Source organism: Strix uralensis, chromosome 1, assembly GCF_047716275.1.
Source record: "Strix uralensis isolate ZFMK-TIS-50842 chromosome 1, bStrUra1, whole genome shotgun sequence".
Lineage (NCBI taxonomy): Eukaryota > Metazoa > Chordata > Aves > Strigiformes > Strigidae > Strix > Strix uralensis.
Window position 1 is genome coordinate 22,121,998 of NC_133972.1, and position 21,694 is coordinate 22,143,691.

The window sequence follows — 21,694 nt, forward strand, 5'->3', positions numbered from 1 at the left end:
AACCTGTTAATCAGCAAAATGAACCTTCATAAAACAAATACACACATACACCTAACACGGCAGTTCCCACACTATTTAGAATTTATTGATTAAGGCTGAAGAGGGAGTGAAAGTGGCTTGTAGGCTCCTGTACTTTCTCACAGAAGAGATTTAGAACATATGTTCAGTGAGAGGATGAGATTTTCATCTGTCAAGGGCTGATCCATCACAAAGATACACACCCACATGAGAATCTATACGTCTAAAGCATTCTATAGTCACAGACAAATTAAAACGTAACTGGCAACTGTTTAGCTTGAACCAATTGCATAGAAGTGTTTTCTGCCGAAAGAGGTATGTGAACCAGCATCACGGATGGCATCACTGGAGTTGCAGAGAATCCTGGAAGGTAAGTTTAACGAACACAACTGCTTCCTCTAGCCATCCTCAAAAAGGGAAAATGCATTTCTGAAACATGTTTATAACAAATCTTCTCCTCCCTCCCACATCAAGCACAGAGAATTGGACAGGTTGCTAAAGTTCAGAATCTGGCAGGGAGGGGAGCTGACTGGAGCTTAATACTCTCAGTGCAGGACTCAACCACTCTAATCCATACAATTATTTTCCAGTTAGAAAGTTGTTGATATTGTAAGAAGCTATATAAATACTGGATTCTAGTCAAAGAAGGACTGCCACCTATGAAGGCAAGCATATACCACAAGCACATTTACCACAGTCTCCTCTCATCATGCAGACACAACAGTTTATCTCTTACCTGGGAAAAACATGTTCTAACCAGTCATATGTTAGCACATTAGAACTTTGCTTGCTCCAAGCCTTCAGACAAGCCCCTGGAACTCATCATGATCTCAATTTTCTCAGTTTTGCCAACAAAATAATTTTCAGGAAAAAATCCTTCTGATTAAGCAGTCAGGCTTAATGCATCACACCATGACTAATCCTCTTAAATTTTCTCTGGGTCCTGCACTGTAATCTCAATAACACAGGAGACACTGTTCTTTTCATTAGGAGCTATGTGACTCTGTGGACTGTCAATCTTATTCAAATAGCAATTGATTCCTCATTGCTTTCAAGCTGAGTAACCAACACCCAGGGTTCAGTGCAGACCAGCTTGCTTTGGGTGCAGTCATACAGCAGGACTCTCAAATGACTAGATATAAACTGTAAAACAGCACCCACCCACATGAACCACCAAAGACTTCTGGGGTCACATCCCACGGCTCTCTGCACTGCAGTAAATGGAGGCACTTCGTTCTTTTACGCCATGTTGTGAGAACAGCCTGAAGAACTGTCTGGGTCTCCAATGGTTTAAACCACCACCATTACTAGAAAGTAGAAAGGTTAACAGTTTGGGGGTGGGGAGATCAAAAGAGGGAATCACATTCAGACTAGATGTAGAGACATATCTCTTGCCAGAAATATGCACCTACAAGTGAATCCTAGCACTTGATTAAAATCACAGTTTGCTGACTTGAAAAAAACCAACACCTTTACATCACCAACGGGTTTTTTTCAGTGTCAGATAAAACTATGCAAAGAATGAGTATTCAGATTTTCTGATCAATTGTATGGTCTCTACCTGTAACATCCAGAAGGGAACATGCACTGACAAAATGCATGGTAAAAGCATGAGCCCCCCAACAAGAACTGCATGTTAAATCATTTATTTTGGGTACTGTTCTCTTTAATCATACTAAAAAGCTCTGTATGAGAGAGCTGTCTGATTAGAGTCAGGAAGCTAAGAGATGGACATATAAAAATAAAAACTTGTGCTGCATTTTCTTCCCTTTGTGCTTAACACAGGGCAACTTGTGCAGCATCTCAGCTGGTTTAGCTCAAAAAACACCACACACTTTAATGAGAGAAAGGAAAAGATGATGCACAGGGAATTGTTTAAACATTCGTTGTTCTGCCTAGCAACAACATGCTTATATGGTTAAAAAACCCATAACACAAGAAATACAGAGACATATTTGTTACCTATTATAAATAGTTCACATTCTTCAGCTCCTTATGTACCTTTGGTTTGCCATTTAGTGAGTCTTGCATCTTCCTGGTAGATACCTCCCTTTTGCATTTTGTACAACACAGATCACAACAGAAGTCCACAGAATACTAAGCAGCTTGTGATTTGTATTTTGAGGATATTTACGCTGGTTAACTGACTTCCAGAGGGGACACAAACTACACATTCAAGACAAGACACACATTTTTCTTACTACAACAAAAAGAAAGAAAAAAACATGCTTTTCTCTGTGCTATATACTGTATCACCATAACATCATAAGCAGTAGTTCTGTTCATAGATTTTAATCACCGCATTATTAATACCTCTTTTCTCTGTATTACATCTCATCTTATGTCTCATCACATACATTCAGAATCTTTACAGGAACAGCTTTACATTATATACATACGCAACACGTAATACAACAATGGCCCAGTCTAAATAGCAGTGTCAAAGAAAATAGAAAACGAATACATGAATGGCAGAACATGAGCACCCACGGACTTGGGTCCTGGCTGGCCCCCCAAGTACTGCTTTCCAAGCAAAACACGTTTTTCATTCTTCTGCTTAAAATACTTCAAACTGGCTTTTGATACATGCAAGTTTATGAACATAAAGTATCTTGTCCAGTTGCATGGGAGGAAAAAAAAAAATAAATGTTTGTTGCATGGAAAAACAGTTTGTCAGAAGTTTGTTATTCCATGTACTCCACTGCACCATATGCGGGGGCTGGAAGAGAGCCTAAGAACATCTGCCACAGACTTTAAAACCCCTAATAATAGCACAGCTGGTGTCCCCAGTCTAATGATCTCAGCACAGGCTCATGTGACCACTCCTGACACTGGTCCCCAACCCAGGCAAAAGCACAGAAACACTTAAAGGTTGGACACATCCATTCATTCTCACTTGATTTGCATTTCACTAAAGAATCAACAAAGGGAGCAAGTTGAAATGCTTACATTTCAAGCAGTTCAACAGTCACTGTTTCCATAGGATTTCCCCATGCTTCTTTCATTACGTTTCAGTTTAGCTGAGCACTCCCTATTCCATAAAATGAAGCTACTCATAAAAATAACTGCAGGTCTCAGTGATCCAGGGTTAGAAACATAAAATGCTTTAACTGCACTGAACTGTACTACAGAGGCGTTGGGATTCTCTCCCCCCCCCCCCCCCCCCCCCCGTAAACTCACGGACTATCTTCCATTCCTGTCCATTTAGTTTATGCACAAATAAATGTTTCTACCTGCTTTCTTCTAAACATGTTCAAAAGCTGATTTATAAAGGAAAAAACCTTTATTTCAAAGAGAAAAAAAAAAAAAAAACAAGGCAGAAGAACAAGGAACTTAGGAAATGGAACTATGTTTTAGCTCACACAGAGTCAGCAGTGGGCATTACCAGCTTTTTGTTACACAGACGTTTTAGAGAAATGTTTGCGATTTCCCATGCCCAAAGGATGTGACTAGCAAAACAGTACCATGGATTCTGTGAAGGTGGGAACAAAGAAAGCAAGGCGGGGGGGGGGGGAGGTGCCCAAGACTTTCATTACACTTCAGTCCACCCTCCGTTCTCTTTACTCTTTCATCTACACAAAAACGTAGGTAGCCTCCAGCAGTCAACACGTATGAGTTCAGTTTATTATTTAATACAATGCGCACAGATGCACTCATGAAGGGCTAGACCTGACCCAATAACTGACTGTCTCTAGCACAGACAGGAGATGCAAGCATTTCACAGCCAAGTTTAGTCACTGGCAAAGCACGAAGGGGTAGCTACTTTAGCAAATTACTGTATCCACAGTAACAACAGACTGAATACTGAGCTCCAAATTCCACGAACAACCCATTTAATCAGTCTACTATGAAACACCAATATGTGACACTAACAGCCTCATCAAAGAATGTTTTCATTTCCCATGAGGGAGAGAGGGTACAAAAACCCAAAAGCAGATAAAGGCAACACTTTGTAAATTCCCACGTTGTCCAACAATGTTGGCCCACTTTAAAAGAAGAGCACATAATCTTTCTTCATTTGCACCACATCACTGAATAACAAAGGGAAAAAGAAGAGAAAATACAGAACAAGTTACTTTTTAGTTTTATATAAAAGCACTGAAGTCTGAGAAAGGCTAATACAGGAGATCAGCCCAGTTACAGTGATCAATTTGGCTGTGACAAACATAGTCATGCATCAGTTATATGCCTTACTCCTCTGCTAGCCCTCGATCTGATCCGTAACTTCTCTCAGAGCTATGAGATCAAGATACATTTTAGGTAGCATTTTTACCTCGAGTCTCACAATTAGGCCATTAAACTACACACACGGTCTTAGTTCTGACTTCACTATGCAAAAAGTACATTTTAAGAAACTAGGCAAACTGTCCCACCTTTCCAACCAAAATCTAAACATCAGCAAGAACAAGGTCAAAGGAGAATCAAAAACCTGCAGTAGGAAAGTATCTATAGAAAGAAAAGATGCACCCTCAAACATCTGTTTGATCATAAATTCTTAATACCAAAAATGGTACAACACAACTGCCTACATACAGAAGGCTGTATGTATGTGGCCATGCTGTAGATTTCTGACTGCAAATATGGCAAACCCACTTCATTCCCACCTTAAATTGCAACTGGAGAGCTAACTATGCAATGGCAGCAACAGCTGTGTCACAAGTGTTGACTGCGGCAAAGATCTGGGCTGGCACCAATAATGAATTACATGGCTTTTTAAAAATAAATTTGACATCAGACACATTAAAGAAGTCTTCTGTTGCTGTGCTGTTGCTTGTGTAACAGATACAGTAACTACAAATAAGACACATGATGCCCTTCAACTTAGCAGAAAAGACTGCTGTTCATGAAACAAGCATAATCTCTCAGAGGCACAAACAATTTGTAGAACTAACAAAGTTCACCTCCATAAATTAGCTCACAACGGATGGCTCGGAGTGGGCACGTAACTACTGCTGTCTCCAGATTTTGTTTCCTCATTTGCTAGAGGCCCAAACTCCTTTTCCCTTTCTGTCTGGTACTACATGCTGTAGCTCCAAGTCCCACGTGACAGAAAGCAGGTAGACAAGGAGTCTTTCTAAGTGGGTTAGTACTTCCACACTTCAAAGACACAGACCCTAGCCATCTACACTGCAGTTGCACTATTTTGTTCAATAGAACATTATCTGCACACAATTTACAAGTGCTCAGCCTTAATCTACTTACAAGATTAAACTAGTGATCAGGAGAAGGCCAGGAATCTTAACCTGCATGCTTTCTAGCCCATCTACACGCTATGTTCTTCCTCTCAGTGATTTGCAATTTATCCAGAAAACAGTCTTCCCTTCCTATTTCAACATGTGCCTTATTGAGCACTTGTCCTGATAGAACTTGTGTTTTGCTACTCAAGAAGCTACAGGTTGAGCTGTAAAACAAATGATTACGTCAGAGACAGACACAATGCAAACATTGTGTAACTGCAAAGTACAATCATTGATAGACACAGTTACCACAACCTGTAATAATTCCTGCTTGGCCCGATTCCCATCTTTCTGGAAATATGTCTCTTGACACTATTGCTGCAACACAGTCTGTGGAAGATTGGGGGTGGACGGGGGAGCTGTTTTAACATTATAAACTAATCACAAAGCTCATAAATAATTATCAGATCACAGACATATGCAGCTATAGAGTAGCCTAGAGACCTTCCAAACCGCAATTAAGCTTGGTTAACAAGACAGTCCCCTACCTTACACAGCCTTAATATTCAGAGTTACAGTTCGATTCACATCAGCTGAGCACTTTTTATATAAAGAGGTGATAGGCTCCAGTGAAAGTCACTTGGTTAAACTTAGCTCAAAGGGTAACAAACCCTAGAAGCACACACCCCAGAATAATCAGCTATTTCACTATGTCTGCATCTTGTGCCAGTTGATATCCCCATCTTGAATAAACATCTAAGCAAGAGTTAACAGAAGTGGACAGCACGCTGTTATTACTGCAGCTCTGTACTGATTTTTGAGTTGGGCATCCTTTGCAGACAAGAGGCAAAACGTGGACAAAATACCCAAGACAGCATCACTGTGCTAACTTGCATTTACCAGCACTGAGCTGAGAGAGGTTAACAGACTAACTCCGTCCTCCTGTTTACACCATCTCCCAAGCAAACTACCCCATCTGCAAACCCACTCTTCTAGGTGCAAATGGAAATTGGTCCAAAAATAGTGTCAGTGTTGCCAAGAAATACATTTGGTCCTTTCCTGCCTTCTCACTTAAGCTGCACACATACTGTATCACAAAGTATTATACCCCGGGCCACAATGAAAAAATGGAAGCATTGGTGCATAAGTACTACAAGAGTCATTTGCAAGTGCAGAAGACAATTGTTTCATGCTTTCATTTGTTTTGTGGTCATTTAGAAGTATGCAACTACAAAAGCTCCATCCAGAGTAAAACAAACATACACTGGGCAGAGCTCACATCAGCGGAGATCTCTTAACCTGAAGGTCAGATTGTCAGCACTGCAACTGTGGAAGCAGCTGCTGACATTTTGACATGGTCCATATATTGCAGCATGCAAGATCGAAGAGATTGTAATTCAGAGACAAACTGGAGGTGTCAAGGATTTCACACTCTTCTACCTCCACAGCTGAGGGACTGTATATACTAACTATATTCAGTCATGTGCACTACTGTATCCAACAATACTAATTTAGGCTTTTTTTTTTTTTTTTGTAAATTAAAAAGCAGAGAAGCCCAGAGGTCAATACAGGCTCCCAAGACAAAATAATAGCCATTTTGGACCAAACGTCATGTCTTGTAATGTAATGGATCCTTCCAAATTCTACTCCCCCTCCCTCCCCTCCCCCAAAACACACTCACCCACCCAATGACTACATTATTTCTTCTCCACCTTTTTCACTTCAGGCACATTAAGGGTGAGTGATCTTCACACAAAAAGCAACAAGTAACAACCTGTTTAACCATTGTGACTCAAATCCGGTTTTGCTGTTCAAGAGTGTAAATCGTAAACTATGTTGAAGCTCATTTTGTTGGCTCCTGTAATTACTTACCAGAAGAGCAAAGATAACTGTCAAGACAAAAAAACCCAACCAACCAACGAACCAAACCCTTTTAAAATCAGTAATCCACCACCTCACGATCTGGACTTTACTCAAGGAACTGTTCCCGAGTTACAGGGCCATATTCTGCTTTTCATAATTGATAGGCATTTACATCTGCAATTCCTATTAAAATCTATTTTCCAAGAGGTTAGTGAGTCTACTTGTTCAGAAATGCCTTTTTTTAAGATCAGTTTTAACAGGCACTTTAAGGAGCTTTTGTTAGACATGGAATACAGTTAGGTATCATAAATTCTACTGGCCACCACAGTCATCTCCGGGATTTATTATAAAAATCTGGCATACTCTGTAGGTCCTCCTAGACAACAACTTCTTGGTATCTTTTGTGAAAAGATATTTAGAAAATAAATTTATGAAAGAATTATTTCAATTTTGGTGGTTATTTTTTAAGAGCTAAATCATAAATAAGACCTTCACTTGCATTTTATCAGTTCCATTTAACCTTGCTTGTTAATTTCTCTTTTAAATGCCTCTGTGTAACTAGTTGCTACCAAGAACTTTACAAACCATTAACTGACTCCCTGTAAAGAAAAAGAGATTGCCAATTTCTCTTTGAGCTCTTAACTGAGAAGTAATGTAAAACCTGACATACAAAACAAAGCCAGAGAAACAGTATGGCAACAAAAAAACCCCCACACAACCACAAAAGCAGGAAGAAAACGTAGAGAAGATTATCCAGTGTCAGAATTCATAAAAGATGCTTGCAAATGTCTTTAGTGCCCTTTAAGAACATCCAGTGCCTCAATATTCTGAGATTCCAGGAGTTCAAAATCCTTTCACTTCTCCAGTGGTAACTGACAATACCACTGAACAAGGCAGTGATCAAAACAGTCCCTCACAAAGTCTATTCCTTAGTTTCACCTATACTCAATTCCAAGTTGCCACACAACTGTATTGTAAGTTTTCTATCACAAAACAAACAACAGTTTCCAGTCAGAAATCAAGGCAATCAGGAACCACCAATTCCTGTTCAGAAGAGAAAATAATTACCTGTTGTAGGATTCACCTCAGAGCCAGAACAGGCCAAAGCCCTGTAATTTCACGCCTTCCTGATCTCTGGAGTTAGATTGAAGTATAGCTGTTCAGTCTAAGAGTTCACCAAATCAAAAAAAAAAAAAAAAAAAAATCTTTTATTGCCCACAATACTGCTTGCTTATCTTATCTTTTCCAGAGAAAGGTCTGAGGACAAAGAGAACACGGTATTACATCTGCTATAACAAGTCCTGTTATAAGCTGACCATTTTCCTGACTCTGTAGCCCCTCCTATTTCCTCTTACTCATTTCTCCTGCTACAATATTATATCATGTATTTATCTTCAAGTTATCCTTGCTGGTCATAGGATCAAAACAATAGGCTTGCTGTCAGGTGCTTTTAGGAATTTCCTCTCAGCCTACTTGACAAAGTAATTGGTGCTAATTTACCATCTCAGATAACAGAAATAGGACAGGATATTCAATCTTCCCCACGCAGTTCTGCAAACCAAGATTACTAAAATTATGTTTACTGCTTTTATTAGGGAAAAAAAACAAATAAGCAAACCAGAAAAACTCCCACACAACTAGCAAATGATACAAGTTTGATAACATTAACTCTCGTTTTTAGAGAGCACTACATAACTTAATGCAGACACGTTAAATACAAGGTGTGGTGTTACTCACCTAAAGCAAACTGAACACTAATTGGCCCCGCCTGCACACTCCTGCCTTGCCATTGTGCCATCTCCAGCATTCATCTAACTCCCTGAGAAACACAAACTGGCAAAAAACTAAAAATCCAAGAAATAAAACCAATTTTTCAAAACATGTTTTTCCAATTTGCCTCCCTGACTTATTTCCCCATTGGGTAACAGAGCGAAAGATCGGTGAACAAAAGCAGCACAACACATAGCTGGTGCCAGGGTAGGACTATTCCCACCAGAGATGGCAAACTCTGAGACCAGGCTAATCTGGCTGCAAAAGCACTGCCTTCAGGCACACGCCTTCCCAGCATCTCTACCTGATATTAGTGTAGGCTGCCCTAAAAGCACAGACCCACTTAGCCTGAAGCCTTATATTCCCATCACCTTTTTTTCCTCACAGAGCCACTGGCGCTTGTACCACTCCATGTCAATGGGATCAGGAACACAACCTGGTTGAAAGGCTAAGCCAAGGGATGGGGGGAGGCAGGACAGGGAGAACACACAGAGGGTGGTGTGTGAAGTATTTTTCATCTAGATCAACTCTTTGAGCTGGGCTGTGGCACGGCCTTACAAGCAGTAGTGCATGAGGGAGGGGTGAGGATGGGGATGGTAGACTGCCCTCTTCTGCAGCTTCAGTTGCTTGTCAGGTAACCACTTTTTTTTTTTTTTTTTTTAAAGAGTCAAACCACTAAACCAAGGCACTCTATTGGCTTTCATTGTCACCTGCTTTTAGGCAGTGACTCCCAACTTTTATCTGCAGCTTTGAGGATTTTCAAATATTGATGTTGCAATGTTATCTTCCAAGCTTCACTGCCATGAGAACAGCAATCCCTGGTGGGACTCAAATCAGTATTTCCATTAACTGCTGTGTGTGTTTACCTATGGCACCACAGGACTGAGAGAAACCACTAGGTGAACACGCAGAGACAGAATATACAGAACCTACACAAGCATTAACCTAAGGCTTAACAGCAATGGCCTCTTCTGGAGATATAGAGATGAAGTTTCAGTTTCAACTTACCCAGACTAATTCAAGTCATATGAAACTGAAACTGAGAAACTGAATGGCAGCTGAAGGGCCAAGAAGCATTTTTGTTCTTGTTGAATTCATACCTGCTGGAAGAGCAGCTGTGCTACATTTACAAATCCAAGAAATAATCCATTTAGTCAGTTGGCAGAAAGAAATAAAAGTCAGACTTAATCCCAAGATTTTTTAAAAGGAAAAAAATAATGATGCTGAACAGTAAGAACCATTTAGAAGTGCAGTTCTGTCCACCTGAACTGAAACTTCTGTCCAAGTCACATGAAAATTTTTTTAAGGAATCAGCAGTTTTACTTTAGTAAATACATGAAATTGATTCCATTTCTTAATTCTTACTGGATATATTCATATAGATCGAAATAGTGCATTCATATTACTTTAGGATCAAAAGAACACATTTACAGCCACATTTCATAGAATCATAGAATGGTTTGGGTTGGAGGGTACCTTTAAAGATCAACTAGTCCAACGCCCTGCAATGGCCAGGGACATCTTTCACTAGATCAGGTTGCTCAAAGCCCTGAGCGTTTCCAATGATAGTGCATCCACAACTTCCCTGTGCATATCATTTAAGGTCCTATGAGCAAGATACATTTCCTGCCATCAGGTATCATCAACAACAATTTGGGAATAGGAATAAGATACAAAATGTCCCTCAACAAATTAAAGAAGATCATAATAAAATCACAAATGCTACATTTAAGAAATCCACTCTCTGCTTTTAGGAGATATATTCAGCATCCATACCCAAAGTGCACTGGCATCAATCTTCCTGCCCCATCAGGGCTCAGAAGCTGCTCATTAGAGTTAGGTATCTACCGTGAAATGCTAATTCTATGTTTATTCACTTTGAACTACACTTCGTTGTGATCTTTGCCTTTACATACAAACACCCTTAGCTTTAATACATTACTCATTCCATAAAAGCAGTTACCTAATTATTTTTTTTTAAAAAGAGACAGCAATACCCCCATCAACAAAACAAAAAAAGATTCCTATCCAAACATTTCAAGTAAAAAATCTTATTTCCCTCCTCTCTTTCCTCCTATGCAGTATAACAGTACAGAGAGACATTAATAACAAAACTTTACATTTTTCTTCCTTTATGTCAACATACAGCAGGTATCCTCTGAAAATTTATAAATAGTACAAAATGGGTGCAGTGTTTACTCTTGGAGGGGGAAGGTTAGTAAGTCAGGCTCAAGAAGCTCTGAGACTGACTTACCTAGAACAGTCACCAGTGAGCAAAGTGAGATGGTGCTGTCTTGAACATGTTGTGTTCCCATGTCAGACTCCCATTTTGAACACTGATCTTTTTCAAAACAATACCCCACGGTTAGCTTAATAGTCCATCAGTTTTACTGAAGGCAAAAAGAACACAGAAATTTCACTAAAATCACTATTGTAACAGTAGCACCATCTTATCCTGAACAACCTCTGACAGACATGTATTTAAAACTTCTGTAAAATGCACTCAAATTGAGCAAGTCATATACTCTTCAGAGAAAGGAGTCTTCTGGCCCACCTGGAGAGAATTAGTAATGTATACTATCAACCTCAGTACTGTAAATAAAAAAGTGCAAGTGTAGCACTCGTGTCTACTGAGGAGTCTGCCTGTGTCAGACACTCTACCTTGTCAGGTCCTAAACAGCTAATACCACAGAGCATGCCTGGGATCCTAAGAGATCCTAAGAGACTGACAGGCTTATAACAGAGATTCACAAGAACTGGATTTAATTCTAGTAACAGCACCAATTCCCGAGTTACCTCAGTCAAATGTTTTGATCTTGCTGACCCTCTTCATCCTTTGCAACGTAAGAGAAGACTGTGACTCATGAATGCTTGAACAAACTCTGTTCATTAGAGGTTTATGTTGAATGTTTTGTAGCTTTTGCAATGTAAAAGGGCAAAGTATTTAAGAGTTGCATTCCCCTGAGGTACTGCAGTTCCTAAATGAAATCTCATTTAGTAGATAAAAGCAATACACGTGAACGTCATGGACAACTCTATGTTCTCCACAGAAAAATGACAGCGTGACAGTAGAGACCACTTTGGACTTTGGGACAAGATTGTATTCTGCCAGATAAGCGTGGTACCTAACCTTTCTCAGTCTTTTCATTCTAGCAGCTTTGGATGTCTTGCAAAATAAGGTTTTTGAGAAAGCCATTATGGAGTAAAATTCTAGGGAACAAATAAAAAGTAGTCAAAGGTCACAAACATTTCAGACAATTAGAAAAAGCACTTTCAGTTCATACTGCTTTATATTGGAAATTTGTGGCTCCTGAGTCAGGCACGAGTCACTGGGTCAAACCATAACATGCTTATCTACCACCTGACAAGATTACATAACCCTCAGGAAATACAGCCATAAAGGACTGATCTTGCTATGACCTTCACACGTGCAGGTTTGCAGAACTCCTTACAGGACCAAAGCCTCTAAGAAGGTAACGGTTTTGGTAGACACTGATCTCCACCCCCTCCATAAATTCCTGGAAGTGATCATTACTGTAGTATTACCACACAAAGCAGAAGTCTACCACTCCTTTCTGAAAGCAGTGCAACTTGTGACTACAGGAGATCTGTAATACGAAACCGTACTACCAGAAAGATTGATTTCCTCCTCATCACTTTACATCAACAGCGTATAAATCCTCAGAAATACAGCTAGTAGGATCAGTCACAGCTGCAGAGAAAGAAATTCCATTCAAGACAGGTTAAAAGGACAGTCTACGGACCTTGACATTGCTCCAATGTCTTCCAGTTCTGCTCATTTTACAGGTACCACTGGGGCAATAGGTTTGCATGGATCTGAACTACAGGGTTTCTGCTTACTGTGGTGGAGTGGACAGTGTCCCCTCGTGAAGCATGCAAATGTGCAGCATCTGATGATGAAACTAGGCTTCCTGGGACAGGCAATGCTGTTAGTAATACAAGCTCCACTTCTGCATACTTTAAAGAGGACAGTAAATGTAAAAGTCTGTATTTCCCACAAGCAGCAGACATTGATGTAATTTTTTTTTAAAATACCCCTCTCTTCAAACAAAACTGCACTTCAGTATTCTCTAGGACACCAAATTATGACCATAATTCGTGCAGTCCTGACTTGCATGAAATTAAAGTCCAATATGACATTACCAGCACCTGCCTTTAAAAAGGAGAATTTATGTGAACATACAATACAGAAGTGCACTGACTGGCTCCAATTTACAGTAATCAACTAATCTCCTCAGAAGTGCACATAACTATTTCAATGTATCCACAGTTTTCGTTCTTCTCCTCTAGGCTATAAATGTTTCCACTGTATGAACATTTTCCTAACCTTTGGTTTCTATTAAAAGATGGGACAAGTTAACTCAGCATTATTTTAAACTTCTCTGAAAACTAATGATAAGCAGTTTTTTCCATGTTTTGTTTGAAGCACTGTAACTATTACATAGCGAAGCGGGGTGGTGACATGCTTATGTTTTTCCTTTAGCAGCTGTAAGACAGGTGGGAAACTAGATGAGAGAGGCGATCCTGTCCCTCTACTCAGCATAGTGAGGCCACACCTGTGTCCAGTTCTCGGCTGTCCACTGTAAGAGAGACATGGACATACTGGAGAGAGTACAGTGAAAGGACAATAACAAAAAGAAAGGAGACCAGAGCATCCCTCCTGTGAGGAGAGGATGAGAGCTGGGACTGTTCAGCCAGGAGAAGAGAAGGCTCAGGGGGTATCATATCAATATATATAAATACCTGAAGGGAGGGTGCAAAGAAGACAGAGCCAGGCGCTTTCCAGTGGTGCCCAGTGACAGGACCAGAGGCGATGGCCACCAACTGAAACACAGGAGGTTCCCCCTGAACATCAGGAAACACTTTTTCACCATGAGGGTGACTGAGCACTGACGCAGGTTGCCCAGGGAGGTGGTGGAGTCTCCATCCTTGGAGATATACAGGAGCTGTCTGGACATGGACCTGGACAATCAGCAGTAGGTCGCCCTGCTTGAGCAGGGGGGTTGGAGCAGATGACCTCCAGAAATCCGTTCCAACCTCAACCATGCTGCGATCCACCAAACACAAAGTGGCACACTTTCCACAGAGCTCCTATCTTCACGTAGGACCATGAAGTCGATCTTGTTCTTTTATAACACATTGCCCGCAAAATCCCAGAAATACAAACTCTTAATCACTTTGTATTTCTCTTCTTTGCAATTTCTCTCTACACCAGTCATTTTCATCCTGGTGTTCACTGATTTCCTTAAAGGGTCTGCAAAAAGAAACCAAGGAAATAACTTTTATATGCTTTACTACATGTTAAGACTTAAAGGTATTTGCAGACCTCCTGCAAAGTACCAGAGATTCACAAATTAAAAGCAGTAGGGGGGGGAAAAAAGTGACTGTCTTAAAACCTCTTGCTTCTACTTTCCAAACCCTTCAGAACACATCCTATAAAAGAAATTTTAAATAAAACAAACACAAACCATGAGCAATTTTCAGATGGCTTCTTCACTAAGAAAGCAACATTTAATGAAAAATACCTGTCTATTTTTTCCCCAGTAATTACAAACAGATATAGAAGTCTTAGCTCAGACCAACACTTCAGGATGGAGCCATAAGCTCATAGTTTCAATAATCAAACTAGATCACCCAGTTTCTCCTTCTGGTCTTATGGTCTATGAAGAAAAACATCTACCTGCTGATGTTATAAAACCTAAGGAAAAAAACTTCTGCTGATTTTGTATGAGTTTTAAAAAAGGAAAGCCTTTCCAAAGAAGTCTGCTAAGAACAAGTAAGTGAAGAAGGCAGAAGGAAGACAAGTTCAGTTTTTTTCTAAGGTTAGTTCCTATTACTTTATCTAAAATCATACTGGTTTTCCCATTAAGTTTTGAGGACTGCATTATTCACAACAGAGACTATAATTTGTGGTCATCTTGCTCAGGAAAGAACACCAGAAATGCAGAGTGAATCAGAAGTTAGCAAAATTAAAGTATTCAAATTTATTCTTAAGTATATTCTCATTCTGTATCATAAAGGATAATGTCTGTGTATAGCCTAAGAACATCAACTACTCAGTATTTCTCTCTTCTGTTCGTACAGGTGCTGGGAGTCAAGAATATTCCGTGATAACACAGATATGTAGCAGGTTATTGTAAGCCTCAGCATTAGCATCTCACCTACCAACACACAACTGGCATTGGTTATATCAGAGCTTAGAGCGTGGCAGTTTCTAAATCAGCTTATGCTCACTGAAGACTTTCCCTCCTGACACCAAAGCCTCAGCCACTGACTCCTACTGCTTCCTTTGCCTCACTGTTAACAGCTGCTCATCTGCCCAGAGGATGAACAGTGATTGAAAATTAACCTTAAAACCAGTTCTCGGCTAAGTCACGGAATAGATTTCCAGCACCACAATATGGAAGTGTACAGAAAAGTGAATCCACAGCCAGGAGAAAATTTGCTTTGCTGGGCAGCAACATGGTCTTATTGCAAAAGCCAATAATGAAACTTTGCAAGAGCTTTTAAACCAAGTTCTTCTCACATTTCCTTCCTTCTTTCTATTACTGACAGCTACAGTGTTCCAAACTTCTGCTATAAACGCAAGCAAAAACAACTGGGCTCTAATATATGTTAATCCATTTGAATACTTAAAAAAAAAAAAAAAACCACAACCCACCCACAACCAAAAAAACCGCGCACACAAGGAAATACAACAGTTAAAGAGTAGCAGCATCATTTGGGTTTACAGCATCTAATGGACTGCAAGGTGAAACAGTCCTGTCCAGAGAAGACATAAGATAAGGCAAAGAATTGACTCCAGTACAGTCACTAACAGATTTAACTAAAGCAAATCTGCCAACATAATTGAATCTAAGAATTATCTCTGAGCTAATCTACTTGTGCTATCAATAAGCCTCTTAACTGGGCAACCATAAGGAGGATGACTTTTTGCACTGTAATCAATAGGTTCCAATAAAAAGAGAATTATTGATGAATCAAAGTTTAAATAAAGGACAGTTTTAGACCAAGAATATTAGCGGTGAACTCCTGAAATGTATTTAGGAGACACCACATTATTCACTACCAAGTAAAATAAGACTGTAAACTCACAGAACTATCTCAGTCAAACTACAGAGTAAGCAGGAAGGCTCTGAATCAGACACCAACTGGTATCTTGGAAAACCTACACAGGAAGTTAATTCTCAAGATTTTTATCTTTCCCAGTAGCAGTGATCCCACAACTGAATCCACAAAACCAAGCCCTCCACACAAGTGCAGCATTCCAAGGAGGCAATGGCATTGCTCATGGAGTTTTAATGATAGAAATGTGACTCAGAAACATACCTTCAGAGCACAGGCATTGTGGATCACAAACCAGTTTGACAGTTCCAGCATTACAAAGCTTCGTATGTTAAGTGAGCTGCCTACAACTGACATGTAATAGCTGTCATTTAGTGACTAGAAAGCATTTCTCCTACTTACTATGTTTTTATGATTACTCTGAAAGCCACTTGGTGCGCAGTCGCTACTGGAATCTATTCCTTTTAATAGCCCTTATGCAACACACGAGTGACAATCTCACTGACAGCAGAAACAAGGAACAATTTGACCACCATACAGGAAAATGCCAGTATGCCTTTGGTCATTTCACATGTAATTTAAATGTATTTATTCTTTAATCTTGGTCTTGGTGGCATCACTAAGCTTCCTATGGAGGCAAAACTGCCATGTACATGTGGAGAAAATGAATAGTTCACAAAAGGAAAACAGAACCCGTTATAACAGTCTACCTATCAACAATAGCTCTCTGACCAACAGGCTAAAACACAGCTCCTCACTCCATATTGTAGTTATCAGGACTTCTCATATCATACTGGTCTGTCTGTTCTTGCATTAATATACAAGTACTGTGAAATAAGCAGCGCATGGAATGAAGTGACAGTTTTGTGAGAGTTAAAACGAGGTTATTCAAAAAGTTGCACTGATGAAGTAACTGGCCTAATATTGGAGACTTATTAGAAGCGGCACCTCCTTTTGGAAACAGAATAGTCATCACTTCAAAACTTGAAACAAAGAACACACCACTCTCTGCAAACTAACAAGAAACACTCCACCAACCTTGACTTGAGTATCACGCACAACGTACAACACCCAGACAACACAAAACAAATGATGTCCCACAAATGCTACTTCTGATCCTAGCAGAGGGAGCACTAAAGCACACCAAATCTGGGAATCGAAGAAAATTATTTTAAAGACTTCGGAAAGAAATAGATTTCAAACAAACGTAACTCATGCACTGCCTTCCCCCTTATCTCCCCTCCCCAAGGAATTTTAAGTAACATTGGAAATTGTTAAGAAAAAAAACACGTACAGCTTTTAGAAATGGTGAAAGGTTTGTTTTTAAACTTCTTGCCTTTCGATATTGCAGATGCTGCCTCAATAGCACTCATTCTGAGAATGCATTCTGCTGAGTTATTAGAAAAAAAAAAAGTATCTTGTATTCAGCTTATCACCCATCATAGCAGATACAGTGGGAAGTTTCACCATTTCTCCTTTTCAGCATTATACGGTGACAAGACTAAGAAACAATAGTATTGACCAAGTGCACATTTCAAACAAAAACATTTAACCTGCACTGATTTCTACGACACTAATCTCATTCTTCTATCCCAAAGTAGATTGGCCAGAATATTTCTAAACTCAAAAGAAAATCCTCAGAGGACATGGAAAGGTTAGGATCAAATTACTTCTACAAAAGCAGCTGGTAATCTGTTACAGAAGACAGAACGTGTGAAGCAGCAAGGAGCTCAGGTGTGAGCTGCAGCAGGGAGGAGCAACAGGAGCTCCAAACAGTTCCAGGCAAATCTTTTCAATCTCATCTTGCTCTCTGGTACATCCAGGTTCACTTACTCCCACCAACTCTCACCTGCATTCCACAAACTGATGGAGTGCCAAGTTAACATCCGTTAATATAAAGGGCAAAACTTGCAGATCTCGTGCTGGTACTGCTTCATTAGTCAGGACTCTGGATTAAACTAGTCAGATGCTCAGAGGCTGCAGAAGCAACTTCATATTTCAGTGAGATGTTACACACATGCATATCAAACATGGAACACTACATATAGAAATGTATGTGCCTAATCACATTAATGCTTCCTCAGCATACTGGTGTGCTACTCAGTGCTCCAGAACAGGCACCAAGCTCAGTTATGAACTACAAGATTTTTGTTAAGGGTTTTTTTGTACTACATCCAGAGAAACTCTACTTATTTCCACCACTGTCATCCACCATGCAGTTAAATCCACTGGCAAGCGGGAGTTCATTCATGCAACTGACAGAAACTTTTGTTTTACTTCAACAGAAATTTAAATTCTATCCACACATACAGCCGTCTGGTCTTCGCCTCAACTCACTAGCTCACAGAAAAAGTTTAAAACTCTTGCCTTCCATGAGGATGTTTACCGTTCTGTTTTTCCTCCCTTATAACGATGCCCATTAAAAAACAGAGAAGTAATACGTGTAATCATGGCTTATTTTCTTATCTGTTGTCATCACAGGTTGTTCTGGCTCAATTAAACCAGACTACAGTGCCTCAGAGAAGGCACAGCTTTGTGAATATGGTTCCTGGGCTGGGGGACAACGCTCCTTCCTCCAGGCTTCTTACAGAAACTCCGGAAGAGCCCTGCTAGGTACAACCACATTTAAACACAGTTCAGTTCCAGTACGGTCCAAAGCCAGAGCGTTACTTACAGCACATGAAACTGTGTAACACACAGCAGTGAAACATGCACATACGGCAAACTGGTCACTCTAACTGTTGTTTGTTTTGGTTTTTGGTTTAGCTTGGTTTTTTGCTGTTGCTTTCCTGATTGCAAAAACCATTACACCCACGATTTAATCTCAGTGGATTGAAAGGTTCAAATAAGGTTACAGATTACAAGACAGAGGAAAGCGTCCACGTGGGATACTTCTCTCAAAGTCTGAGCACGGGAGAACAAGCCTGGGCTCCCACTCTTTACAGATGTTCCATGTTTTGGACATTCCCCACTCTTCCCTAATCTTACCTGAAAATAAGCTCATCTAAACATAAAGTTCAAAATCGTCAGCAGCAAACCAACGCAGACACTAAGATCTCAAACTTGATAAAAACCATAATGGAATATTTTGGTCTTTTTAAATAGAGGTATCCAGAATCCCTGACGCTAAAGAAACCAAGTTCGTATTTGTATGTTCCTCCCCACCGGCTACCAAAGGTACCTCTATAAGCGGGGGTCCTTCTAACTGACGGCGGCAGCAGCCTACCTGTAAATAATTCACAGGCCAAATTTTGCAAGCGATTCTTGACCTTCGGCAAACAATGAACCCAAGAGCCTCTTTCCTTTAAGGGGGCGGAAGGGACAAAAGAGCACAGGCACCAAAGACGCGGCGCTCCGCCCGCCTGCTCCCAAGGTCGCCCGGTGGCCACAGGGCTGCGGGGGCCCCGAAGGAGGAGCCGCCGCCGCACGGCGCTCAGCCACCCCTCCGGCTCCCCGGCGGGGGCAGCAGGCCGCGGCCGCCACGGCGCGGAGCCCAGACTCTCCCCCCCCCCCGCTCACCTGAGGAGACGCGGCGAGCGGGGACACCGGCAGCCCCGCAGCGCTATAACACCACCACCACCCCCCGCCGAACCGTTACGCGCCAAGCGGCGGCGGCACCTCTGCCCTCCCGCCCTGCCGCGCACTCACCCCGCTCCGGGCCCCCCAGGCGCAGGGGCGCGGGCGGCGGCGCCCCCGCGGGCCGGGGGAGCCTCGCTGCCGGCGGCGGCCACCTCCGGGCTGCTTCTCCCCTCACGGCTCGCCCGCGGCCCGCGCCGCCGGGAGGCCGCGGCGGGCAGAGCGCGGGAGCTGCTGCTGCTGCTGCGGCCGCCTGGCTGCCGCCGCCGCTTCTCCCGCCTCCCGCCAGCGCCTCATGTGCCCTCCTCCCCGGTCGCCGCGCGCGGGCCGCCGCCGCTTCGGCTCCCCGCTCGCAAGCGGTGCCCGCTGCAAACCCCTCCCGCTGGGGGCAGCGCACGTGGGGCGGCTTCTGGCCGCGGGGCTCCTCCGCTCTCCTTCCCCCGCGCCGCGCGGCCTCCTCGGGAGGCGGGGCGGCGCGGACACCGAGGGGGCTGCGGCAGGAAGGGGGATGCCGCCGCCTCGGTGCTCGCCGCCGGCCCCCCGGCGGCCATTACCTCATGGCCCGGCCCTGCCGCGGAGGAGGGGCCGCCCGTCGCCCGGCAACCGGCCCCCTGCCGCGGCCCGGGCCGGCAGAACGAGCTGCCCTGCGCCGGGGCGAGGCGGGGGGATGTCTCCGCAGCGGGAGGCGTTCGTCGCTGCGCGGAGCAGCCCGAAGGCGGACGCGGGCAGCTCTGCCCCCCACCGCTCGCCCCGCTCCCGGGAGGTGGCGGACCGCCCGCCTTAGAAGTAACTCACCGCTGCTGCTTCGGCCGGGCCGCCCACGGCCAAACGTTCCCCGGCCCTCGGCGCTGTGGCTGCGCGGGGCCCGCTCCGCAGAGCAGCCGGGGCGCGGGGGGCCGGGCCGGCGCCGCTCCGGGGCTCCCGCCGCCCCGGCACGGCCGCCTCCCCCAGGACGTGAGCGGGCGGCTCCGCGGCTCGGGGACGGTGTAGCTGGGGCGGGAGCGGCCAGGGGAAGCGACCGGCGCCGGCTGGGGAGGAGCAGAGGCACCCGCCGCGGTGCGGGGAGGGCCTCGGCGGGAGGCAGGGGCCGGTCCGCCCGGCCCGGCCTCCCCCGGCCCACCGCGGCTTCCCGCTCTCGGGGCGGGGGGCTGGCGCGGCGCAGAGCCGCTCGGCTGCCCGCCGTGTGCCAGCGAAGGGGGCTGCGGTTTTGACAAGTCTTGAGATTTCTTACGGCCACCTTGGCCGTCTCGCTTGTGAGTGACCTGGGCTGGCAGGGCCGGCTGACTACCGCGGCGACCTGGTCCTGGACTTGTCACGGTGGATGCGAGAGCGCTGCCTGCCTGGGCTGGGCAAAAAGGCTTGAACAAAACCCTGGCCAAGAACCCAGCCGGGCTGCAGGGACGCTGGTGGACAGAACGACCGACACGGGAGTAGGAGAGAGGGTCGTGGTGAAAGTTTGACATTCAAAATACGTGTTTCTTCGAGTTTGCTAGAGGAACGAAGGAGAGGAGCCTTGCCTGTGCCCTCCTGGAAAGTTGCAGTATGAGTGCAAGATGTATTAGACACCAGAAAATCCCCAAAGAAAAGGTTTGTTGTTAATGTCCCACCTACAGAGAAAAGCTTCAATCTGGGTTCTTAATAAATCTAATCATTAACAAACAACCCCAAAAAAACAAAACTAGAGGAAATTACGTCTTATTTCTGAAACTCACAGAACTGTTTGTTGAGGAGGGTTTGGTTGGTTCTGTTTACCGGCAAGGGAAGTACAGGATTGTGTCCAACGTTACAGCTGGGAAGACAAAAAAGCTGCAGTCGTGCTGGTGACAGGATTCCGGAAGCCTGGGCTGTGTGTTAACCTCCAGCGAGTGTAAATGGATTCAGGGTTTGACCCTGAATAACCCGTAAAGAGAAACGATCCAACCCTTCACAGATGCAAACAAAGAGAATCCCAGATGGGGATGCGCTTGGGTGACAGAAAAGAGAGGAGAAATGTCACAGGGACAACAGAGGATTCTCAGGCGCCTGCCGATAGGCGTGTCTGCAGAGCAAACCCCCTGGAAGTGAGTAAGGAAGTGCAGTTAGATGGGGCGTGTGAGTCGACCTAAGAGCTTGCTGCTGCCAACAGGAGCAGGGTGCTCTCCCCACTTCTACGGAGGAGCCAGCCACTCCTGCCTGGACTCCTGCACGGCTCTGCGGCTTTAGGA

At 43.3% G+C, this 21,694-nt stretch overlaps 1 protein-coding gene across 7 annotated transcripts in view; it reads right to left on the reverse strand.

Moving 5' to 3' along the window:
* TRAK1 (trafficking kinesin protein 1) overlaps positions 1–21,694 on the reverse strand; it is a 139,529-nt gene extending 117,835 nt beyond the window's left edge. For 2 of the 7 annotated variants that reach the window (XM_074859148.1, XM_074859139.1), the window contains exon 1: positions 20,286–21,694. In XM_074859148.1, the coding sequence (XP_074715249.1) occupies positions 20,286–20,953 (668 nt within the window). In that variant the 5' untranslated portion in view covers positions 20,954–21,694. Of the gene's footprint in view, positions 1–19,562; positions 19,950–20,285 lie in introns of those variants that run through there. The other 5 variants (XM_074859157.1, XM_074859176.1, XM_074859202.1 and 2 more) reach the window with 5 other exon arrangements.